General features: G+C 52.4%; 3 protein-coding genes across 3 annotated transcripts; 1 reads left to right on the forward strand and 2 right to left on the reverse strand.

Annotated features, from left to right (window-relative positions):
• On the forward strand, positions 1-1,941 carry J4E84_002294 (uncharacterized protein; the record flags this gene model as incomplete). The annotated part of the gene is made up of 2 exons (XM_049384921.1): positions 1-1,197; positions 1,252-1,941. 2 exons carry the CDS (start codon positions 1-3, stop codon positions 1,939-1,941), a joined length of 1,887 nt encoding a protein of 628 aa, XP_049246944.1.
• Positions 1,942-3,490: 1,549 nt separating this feature from the next.
• On the reverse strand, positions 3,491-4,676 carry J4E84_002295 (uncharacterized protein; the record flags this gene model as incomplete). Its single annotated transcript, XM_049384922.1, has 2 exons — positions 3,491-3,957; positions 4,388-4,676. The coding sequence occupies 2 exons, from the start codon at positions 4,674-4,676 to the stop codon at positions 3,491-3,493; spliced, it is 756 nt and encodes a 251-aa protein (XP_049246945.1).
• A 491-nt stretch (positions 4,677-5,167) lies between these two features.
• On the reverse strand, positions 5,168-6,472 carry J4E84_002296 (uncharacterized protein; the record flags this gene model as incomplete). The annotated part of the gene is made up of 1 exon (XM_049384923.1): positions 5,168-6,472. One exon carries the CDS (start codon positions 6,470-6,472, stop codon positions 5,168-5,170), a length of 1,305 nt encoding a protein of 434 aa, XP_049246946.1.
• Between the last annotated feature and the right edge of the window lie 4,056 nt (positions 6,473-10,528).

Genomic DNA, 10,528 nt, shown 5'->3' on the forward strand with positions numbered 1-10,528 from the left:
ATGTGGCCCACCGGTGCAGACGAATACGTCTTTGGCGCTACCATCGGCGTAGACGAAGCGCACCAGTCCGCGCATGATCATCAACAGTTCCCTGGCGCTATATACCATGTACTGGAAGATGAAGAGCCAGCATCGTCGTTTCTGTCGCAGTCTATCCGTGATACAGGGACTACCACGCCGGCTAGTGACGTTTCCGCGTACGCTTTCGCCCCTCATGAGCCTCCAGGTTTCTGTACGCCTAGAGACAACATGCATCCCACGGGGCAACATTCGCCATATCTTGCTCCACCTACGATCAGACCTGCCATACCTCAGGTCCGTACCGCGTCCAAGAAAGAACCCAAGAAGACTATGATAACAGCGCCTAGCAAGGCCAACGGAGTGGCCAAGCCTTACCGACATACAACCGGTACGAACGTCCAGGCCATCGCCAATTATGACTTTGGAACTGGCGATATCCATCGTTTAACGTCTGCTAGTCCATTGCATAGCGATGTATCACCGCAACCCACTAGATCACTGTCGAGCTCACTCGGACCGCCAAATAACTCGCTGGACCTCGCAGCAGCAAGCTTGGGCGACCAAAAAGATATCCGCCATGACTTACCAACACCACACGTTGAAGCCGACGGCGAGATCTCCACAGCGATACGTCTTCGAACGCCAAGCGAGACTCAAGGAGGCAAGAACCTTGCTCGAGCATTGGGCCTCCTTGGAGGTAGAACCAGCCCCATCGGCCCCGGTGTCTCAGGCTTCGACTTCACATTCGCTGACCTTGTCGACGCGAGGGATCGGTTTCCTGGCCAAGTCATCATACATCGAAACGCGCTTCTTGATTCTGAAGACTATAAGTCAGCATTCGAAGAAGACGCACGGCTGAGCCGAGACCGCTGCAATCAAGCTATTCTTGAATCCTCTCCGGATATTTTACCCCGAGGCGCCTACCTTCTCGATCTTGGCGGCGGCTTCCATGTCACAGTCCCGCTTGATCCAATAACCGAAGCTACGTTCAAGCAAGGCGGCCAAGGAACCATACCACCCGAGGGTCTCGTACGTATCGCCACGGAGATGAACATCGACATGAAAGACTACCGTGTCGATGGTAAACCGCACCCGGTATACAGTATGGGCGCCCCAAAGCAGGTTGATATCCGGTACTTGGGCTCCACACCTATAACCATAGTGGAGATGGCCATCGTGAGTGTATACTGGTCGCTCGAACAAAGACACTGTAGCTGATGTATCGTATAGTGGTTTCCTGCGCACGGCTTGCTCTGGCCAGAGTGGACACAGCGATTTGCTCGAAGTGGCTGGACGCAGAACAACATCGCTGACCTGATTGTGAGTTCATTCCCCCTTGCCGAACCGTGTCTTTCGTGGGCTAATGTGACCAAGAACCGAGCTTACAACACCGACGCCGTCGAAGGTGTCGGCCCATCGACAATCAGTCAGCAGACGAATAAACATGGTCGTGAAGCCCGTGAAATGTTGGAATCTTCTGGCCAGGGACAACAGCAGGTCACTGAAAGCGCGGCCCTTCCAGTAACGTCTTTCTCATGCGAGCGCTGGACACCGCCTGGCGACGAGTACCGACTAGTCGACTACTACGTCCGCGATCTTGCGAACGGTGTCCACCGTGATAACTTTCCTTCCGGTTCAGACAGGGGCCTTCTGACTCGATTGATCGAGTTTGTCGACGACAATCTAGACGAGTGGGCTGATCTCTTGCTCAGTGATGTCCAGTTCATCGACGATTCGGGTGGTTACTTCCAGACAACAAACCCGGCTTTCGGACCTGGGATGGAGAACCCAGACGAGGAGGCGTTTCGCCGTCACAGGCTGGAATTGAAACGATATCGCAAGACGATGGCGGATTATCGCATCCAGCAAAAGAAGGACAAAGCAAGAGTCGCGATGGGGAGCCAAGATCAGGCTCAATGATCGGTAAGGCTGATTTTTAGACATACCAGCCATTTCAGCTACCGCGATATCCTCTCATGACACTTGACGCATGTGTGCTATGAATAGATCCGATATCTATCTCACGGAGGTCTCGAAGCCATCACCCAACTTTCGACACTGCGATAGTCCCATTGGGAAACCGCCATCTCGCCATCGCGGTCTCACGACACGACTCAACCATCTGAGGATCACGGTCTCGGGCATCCAGAAACGTTGGCGAGGCTCGCAGCGAAGTTTCTCGACGAGAAGTCGTTGATGCGTCGTCCTTGAGCAACGGAAGAAGTGCTGTCGGAAAACTTCGTTAGTGAAAACAAAACCATGGTTGAATACGAACTAGGCCGAAACCTGTAGCACTGCTTCACGCTTTTTGTGCGAAGCCACCCAGTCACAAGCTTAATCCCATTGAGAAGATTCTTCTGGTCTCAAGGATCGGCTGGGAAATGCTCCAACAAGGTTTCTCACTTCCTTGTCAGTCACGTCATATCCTGGCGATAATCTGGATGTGAGCCATACGAGGAGGAAATTGAGAGCTTAGTGTTAGTCAATCAGTTGACCAGTTCCTATCTCCAGATTACTTGTCAGTCCTCTTCAACTTGCAGAGTGCGTCACACAAGATCAGCCACGACAAGAGAAGGAACGAGTCAAAGGATTGATGGATTTATACATCTACACACGACTCAAGGGTCGACCAGAAAGACCGCAAGTACTGAATTCCAGATGTGGTGCGAAAGAGCGAGGCTTGTTTGTGTGTTGAGCAAGGTCTAGTCCGGGGAAAGAGCCAGTGCATTGTGTGAGCTTTTGGGAATCCACGAAAGCTTCATTACCCTGCATTCTCACAGTCACGATTCGTAAATTTTCCTGTCACTCAATCAGGACTTATCAGTGTCTTGCAAAGTTAGATGGGGTGATGCTATATTCTAGTGCCTCTGTTGCGCAGATCATTGAAGTACATGAGAAGAGACGACCAAACCAGTGGAAGTCATGCTATACGAGTATCTGGTCGGGTACCATCAGCGTTGCATCACAATAAGACACATGGGAAGACAAGAAAAGAATTGAATAATAGATCTCGCAGTCATCCAAATGATTTAGTAGATGATTTCGTGCGTGTCGCTGCAACATTGGTTTATGAGACGGGTAGTTTCCAACATAGTTGAGTGGTTCACACATGTGACATTCGCTCAAATGTCAAAGTTCATTACATTGAGTACAGCGCGAAAGGTTCGCGTGATGATATAGACGGGTGTTTAGACACGACACAGTAGCTTTGAGCAATGTAATGTTGATCTCAGACAATATCACGAACGATATCACATCCGCGAAGGTTCCCAACAAGACGCCTTTGTTACGTCAACGGAAACAATTCGCACATTACTCTTATTCATTGGCACATCTATGACTGTATCGCTGGACGACTTTCGCTTCCAAACTACGAAAGGCAGTCTAGACATCTGCATGCCTCTTTTCCATTCATCTACCAGTATACCATCCTCACACTTGATCATCACCACGACACGTGGCTCAAGCCTCAGTCCTCCCACCTATAGCCATGAGCCTCCACATCCTTCCTCACCATAGCCCGATATTCCTCATGCAACGCCACATGCCTCTTCAGAAACCCCGCATCGCTGTAGCCGGCCTGAAGATTTCGATCGATAAGCCAATACGCAATGAACGCATCTAGATCCGCCAGCATAAGGTTCGAGCGATTCATGAACTGCGCTTGGAAGAGGGCTTCGGTAAAGGGACCGCGGTCCAGACCTTGTGGAAAATTGCACGGATGAACACCCTCGGCGCAGTCGATCAGCGCGTATGGTATCTTGGCGATGTCGAAGCTTGTGTGTCGGTTGACACCGGGTGTGAATGTGTAGTGACTGGTCGTGTGGATGATGGGCTGCGGTGGCGGCGGTGCAGCTCCTTTGACGGGCTTTGTCACTCCCTTCTTCTTTCTCCAGTCCTTTGCCCAGGTACGTGCGTCCATACCGAAGAGACAGTCTAGACCTTGGAGAAAGTGCTGACGATTCTTTGCGATGAAATGTCAGCTCAGTACAATGCGCGCGTTCGCGTAGCCATGGCAAAAGACTCACGATGATCCAAGCCTGGACTTTTGGGGTGATTCCGCTCTGTGCGAAACGGGCTTGCACTTCGGGAATCTGCGCATGAAGTGGAAAGAACTTGAAACGAATTAGCAGTATCTCCAGAGACTGTCAGGAGTTTCAAACCGTAAGAATCTCCAACGCGGTCAGCGGGATAGTGAAGACGGATAGATCGAATTGTGAGGGGGTTGCAATACTGTGCAGTGGATGGAAAGGCCTCTGAAGTACATCGTTGGGCGGCATCTTTTTGTGTAGTCCGGTATGGATGAGTTGATGCGATACGGACGGCGAGTATAGATCCGTGAACCCAGGTCCAAAGTAGCGCATACTCTTGTCACCTTCAGGAAAGAAACCGTTTTCGTTGAATCGCACGCGACCTTTCTTGACCTTCCTGTCGTGCTCTGAATCGAAGTCGTCGTCATCATCGTCATCGTCGTCAAGGGTAGAAGTCGCTCCAGATCGCGAGCGCTTGTGCGTGTTTGCTCGTTGGGTAGCGCCGCTAGACGCGCGCGGACGCTTCTCTTTCTCACTGCGACTAACGTCGCTGGGGTTGCGAGGTGTTTTCCGGGGCGCTTTAGAGGCAGTACCGCGCTGGCGGCCGGTGGTGGGACTGCTCATGACCGTAACAGAGACGAGAGACGAAGGGGCCTGATACCAAGAATGGGCGTTCAGAAGAGACTCGTTTTGTTTGCCAATACTCCCTCACTCCAGGAGATAAGCGAGCACCCTAGAACCGACTTGGACGTCAGATTTTCGCATTTGCTTGTCTAATTCTAGTGAAATGTCCATCTCTTCGGGATATTCCACGTAAGAGGGTGTGCAGATCCTTAACGCGACAAATCTGGGGGCGGAGGGGAGAGCGCAGCGCTAGTAGACCGGACCGCGGAATTCTAGCAAATGAATTAATTGGCTGCCTGATAGCGGAGCAGCGTTGAATGAGGATAGGGTACGCTTTTTCCTCGAACTGGGGCCTGGCTTTGGTTCGGGCTGGTCATTGAGAATATACTTTTGGTGCGCGATATGAGTGCGACAGCTTTGAGGAGCAGGAGTGAACGAGCTGGACGGCCTGAGAGTTCGGTCCTCTGCAAAGATGATTACCTAGAATATACCTACCCCTGCATCTCGTCATGATCAGACAGGGTCCAGAAACGCTGCACAATCGCGTCGGGAAGCGCAGGCAGGTGCGTCTTCATTGGGCGTACTACCAGCTCTTCGCCCTTTCCCAGACATAGAAGCACAGCAGAACCGTTGCTCGTATTCTCCTTTACTGTCGTCTTCAACTCGCCCAACAACCACACAAGCTTACGAAGAGCTACTTGTCGCTTGCCGTCATCCTCGTAGCTCTTCCTCATCTCCTCTGGAGTGAGGAGTTTCTCGGTCGAAGAGAAGATACCATCCTTGTTCGTTCCAAGAGACCACCGCGAAGTTCTACCGACCCAAATTTGATCGAGAGGCTTGCTCTGATTGTTGCTCTTTAGTTCCATTGTCTTGCTGTGAGAGATCGACTTTCCTGCCAGAAGCACGGTGGTTGAGTCAGAGCTTTCGGGTCGGATGGTAGTGTTCGCAATCTCGGGCTCGGGATGCGATGTCGATTTCGCCAACATTTCCTTAATTTGATTCCGGGAGGGCTGCTCATCGGGCATGTATGCGTCTGTCTCTGCCCTTACCACGATGTTGAGGCTACCGAAATTGTACTGTATGGTATGGTGATGTCCTTCCGCATCTTGAAGATCTGGTTCTAGTTGCGTCGTCCAGGCAGCCTCAAAGTTACGCCCGTAAGATCCGTTGGTAGAGCCAGCCATACCAGATCGAAGCCTTCGCCCCACGATCAAAGTATTGCCAACGACGTGGAGGGTCAGTGCGAACGGCTGGCATGATACATCCTTGACGTATGTAATGAGCGCGGTCATTGATCCGCGAGCGATGAGGACATCAACGTCGTCGAAACGCTTGCTTGGCTTCATAACGGTAAGAGCCTGGAAGAGTGGTTCGAACTGGAATCGCGGTACCTTGGCTACATGTTGATCGATGTAATAACGCCCTGTGTCCGGCTCCAGTTTCAACGGGACGGGTGGCTTCGTGAACATTGGCGGAGTACCGGGAACGTAGATAGTAGGGGTATCGGTGTACGACTTGAAGCTGTAGCTGCAAAGAAGCTCATAGCCCTTATCCGACACGTGGTTTGGCGACTCGGGTATCGCCTTGGCCAGCATGTTGAAGATGATCTCGTTGCTCGTGTTGGCGTTCATCCAAGGATCATCCCGTCTGCGCTTCAGATACCTCTTCCACCAAGCCACGACGGACTTCCACGTACTGCCTTCTACGTAGACACGGTCAAGAGCGATGACGGTAACCGAGTAAACAGCTAGTGCGGCCAAACCCTGCCACTTGCTCCATGACTTGGAGATATCCATATCGGTAGACACCAGGTCTGACTCGTATAATGTAGCCGAGAGTGCGCTCAGCAACGTGGAGCGGGTGAGGAGTCAGGAGGCCTTGGGGTTGCAATCTCGCTTTGATGGTCGATTCAGGAGTTGGAGGAACGTCAGGTGGAGTGGTTGTAACTTCAGGCTGGTCGATCTGCCGAGCTAGGCGGTGGAAAGGTAGGACTTGTATATACCGGTGAGCAAGAAGGTGAATATAGAGTAAGAGAAAGGCGGGGCTACACTCTCAGGCTGCAGCCAATAGATGGCAACAGAGTTGAGAACTGGCACCGTGTGCCACAGGTATGCGCTGCATTGCACTTAACTCAACGGGCTCCAGTGAATTCGTGCCGGGAGACGATCAAGAGAGCGATGTGAATTGCAGTAGGTAAACTCGCTAGCCTCCAGTCCATAGCTGGATATCAACCGAATTTAGTGATTGCTATCAGCATCAAGCAAGTCTGCACGCTCACAAGCAGACTGCAGTGGCATCCCAGGAGCTTGACCGCTCCTGCGTATCCGCATGCCTAGATTGTAGGAGGCAGTAGGGCGTTTGTCAGGCTGCCACGACCAAAGCGGAACGCAGCGCGATAGGACCGGTTCAAGTAACCGAGTCATTCAAGCGTTCGTCTCGGTACAAAGCATGGCGACGATATTGATGAAGGCATCGAATCATCGAGCTCGTCTTGCTGGCAAATCGGAATGCCGAGGGAGGAAGGTGCTATTCGCCATCGTGTTCGGTGATATGTACACTCTCGGTGAGTTGCGCATTATCGCGTTAGTGCGCAAGTGTTGATTCAGCATGGCGAGCATATGCGTAGGGGAAACTTGTCGGGTGAGGTTTGACAACTCGGTCGCGAGGACGCGACGCGTGTGCCACCGTTCGCTGACGTAATGACGCGATCCCAAAAACGCGCTACGGCTGCGCTAACCCCTGAGAGCTAATCACGTGTACCTTTCATAGCCCATCATCGCCGCACAGTGAACGTCAAGCAACTACTCGACTTCATTGCGATACGCTAACATACAGCCTACTCCGACGACCACAGTAACTACCGCGGCGTGGATGTGGGCAAAGTTTCCACCCCTCCCCCATTCGGCACGACATCGTTGGGATGGCCTAAATTCATTTCCGTGCTCGAAACCCCGCTTCCTTTTATGCCCACAAGCTCCGGCAACGACGAGAGATCGAACGGTATCCGCTTCTTTGTACTAGTGCCAGTATGCTGTCGTTGCTTCCGCCGATGAAGCAACCAAACTGGCGCGCACATGGCCATTAATAGAAGAATGGCAAAGCCCACAGCGATACCGGCGATCGCGCCTTTCGGTAGTGGGGATTTGCTTGAGGAGTCGGGATCGGAAGTAGTCGATGGAAGAGCTTCGATCGAACAGGAAGATGAGCCGTCTGGTGCCGTTGAACACTCGGATGTAGGCAAGATCAACTGGATTTGCCTGGCGTCGACAAGGTTGCGCCATATTTCGTCAGATAGGGTCGTGGTAGTAGTGACGGGAGCTTTGCCTTCAACGCACACAACCTCCTCTAACGTGGTAACGTCCGTGCCGGGAAGGCTGAAGCAACCCTGTTCCACTGCCAGGTTTGTGTTCCCTGCGTTAGTACGGTAAAAGCTGTACCGATGAGTCAATCAACTGAAACTGTCATGCTGTGCATACACAAGAAGAACTTACGAAGGACAGCATGCGACTTGAGTGTAAGTAGAAGATGTGCTGAAAGTCCTCCGTGCTACATCAACCCATCCTTCTGGACATTGATTTGCCGGAGAATACAAGAGGTTTGAGTGAGAAGAAAGGTAGGGGCCGAGCCAGTGTGTTCCTGACGGAAAACATTCACTTGCCAGAGTGGGCTTGCCGTCAGATCCGCATGTCCGGTCTCTTTCCCACGATGCGCAGCTGCTGCTGCCTTCTGCGTCACACTCTCGAACGGGAAGGGAACAGTAAGCTGGTGCGGTGAAGGGCGTAATCAGCGACCCGTACGGGGTTGTGGAGTTTGGTGTTATTACGGGTGACGACGATGTGCGGGAAGTGGTGTCTATGTTGCTGGACAGGGAGGATGATGATGCTTGTTCGCTAGCAGAAGACGATGATGATGATGTAACGGGAGAGTCGGCCATGTTGCGGATAAGAGAGGACGATTTTGGCTACGAGAAGACGACGGTGAACAGATGGGGATCGAAGGCACCCGTGCATTCATATGCAACGCCTGGCACCGAGAGCATTATAATGCGGCGCATGACATCGTCGGCTAATGAGAGGACGGTCAACGGTGTGACGAGATTCGCAAATGTTGCTTGAGTTCCGCGCCGTATGCTGCGCCGCACATCTGCCCATGCGTTAAAGCGGGTGAGAGATTGATTCTTGGCAACCAACCTTGCCGGAAATCTTATGTTATGTATAGGACGATGATTGGCACAAGGGATGATCAAACAGAGCTGCGCATGCGCAGTGAGATCCCGCGCTCGGCATGACCGACCCGCGCACGTCAACGGACTTAGGAAGGCGGAACCGAACAAAAGCCTCAAAGTAAAGGATCATGGAAACGAGAGAGGCAAGGTTCAGTCGGTTTCGAACGACCAAGTGGTTACAACGTATCGCTCTCTGCTAAATAGTATGGGTATCAATATAGTAACAAACGAAGAAAAGATATACGCCATCAAAACCCATCAACGCCCTGGTGTGAGCGCTGTTTCCAATCTCGGCGACCTCACCTCCGGCTGTGGATGGAACAACCCATTCGAACTCGCCATCTGTGTAGGCGGAGAAATCGTGCCATGGTTTCCCACAAACTCAGGTAGCGCGTCGTGCTCTCCACTCGGGCTAGCCTTCGGTATCGGTGCGTGGTGGTGCTGATTTTGGCGGCGACGCCATAAGAAGAAGAGTCCACCAAGGAGTGCCAGTGCGGCGACCGCGCCCACGGCGATGCCGACGATGGGGCCAGTACCGAGACGACGTGATTTGGGTTCTGGGGAATCGGCAGGTGGTGGGTTATAATGAGGAGGACCGAAATCTAATGTTGGTTCGCTGAGAGGGGTGAATGTTGCCTCTGAGGCCAATGCAGTGGTAAGAATCACTTCCATTTTCGCGGCCCAAACGGCTGTGTTGCCGCTACCATCTTCGCTGGTAAACCATTCAGAAGCCAAGCTTCCATCCGTCTGGCAGGCCAAGACCGAAGTCGAATTGGCGGTCCAGGTGATCGAACTGGTACAACTCGCGAAATAATAGGTATGCGCCGAGTAACCGCTGATAAACAACGTCAGTGACTGCCAGACATTCTGGCCAGAACCTACTCACGATGGACAGCATACTGCGGTGGTCCGGCTTGACGAATCTATAATCTGACTTTGCGTTGCCCACCCACCAGGACATCCTGTAGCCGGGGAGTATGTTAAGAGCGAGTATGGAAATGGACTGCCTGGAAAGCATTCGCTAGCACGGGTGGGGCGTCCATTTGAACCGCAGGTCTGATCGCGCTCAATGAACCCACAACTTAGGGTAGGTGTGCCAGTTGAAGTTCCACTAGACGGTGTCTCAAGAAAACATGACGACTTGACAACGTTGTTGCAATAAGACGGCGGAGTGAAAGGGGTCATAATCGAATAGGAGGGTGTCGCTCGCGTGAAGGAGGAACTGAAGGAAGTCGTCATGGATGCGGTTGCGAAATCGGCCATGGCTGAGGTCGGAGAGGCGATGAAATCGCGTACCACTGCAAACAGGTCGAGACCAGCAGCGAGCATTTGTAGTACTCACAAGGGATGGGAAGGATGAGGTCAAAGCGCAGCCCTGCTCCGCCGCCCCCATGCTCCCGTTGTGTGAGACCATGCAAGCCTCGCGAGTTGCTTTCCTCTCTCCAATGAGGGTGTGGGTCTATCAACAGGCGCGTGCAGACAGCATGCATTCCGCGGTGCGCCTTAAGCCACTTTAGGCTCATTGGGTCTTGCTAGGATCTTGAGCGAGATTTCAATAAGGACATGGCGTTGAGTCGCTCGCCTGGTTTGTTTTCGGCGTGTTGAGGACAAAGCATCCAGGCAACCT

The sequence above is a fragment of the Alternaria hordeiaustralica genome (assembly GCF_023758085.1).
Source record: "Alternaria hordeiaustralica strain BMP 2776 chromosome Unknown scaffold_3, whole genome shotgun sequence".
In the NCBI taxonomy this organism is placed as follows: domain Eukaryota; kingdom Fungi; phylum Ascomycota; class Dothideomycetes; order Pleosporales; family Pleosporaceae; genus Alternaria; species Alternaria hordeiaustralica.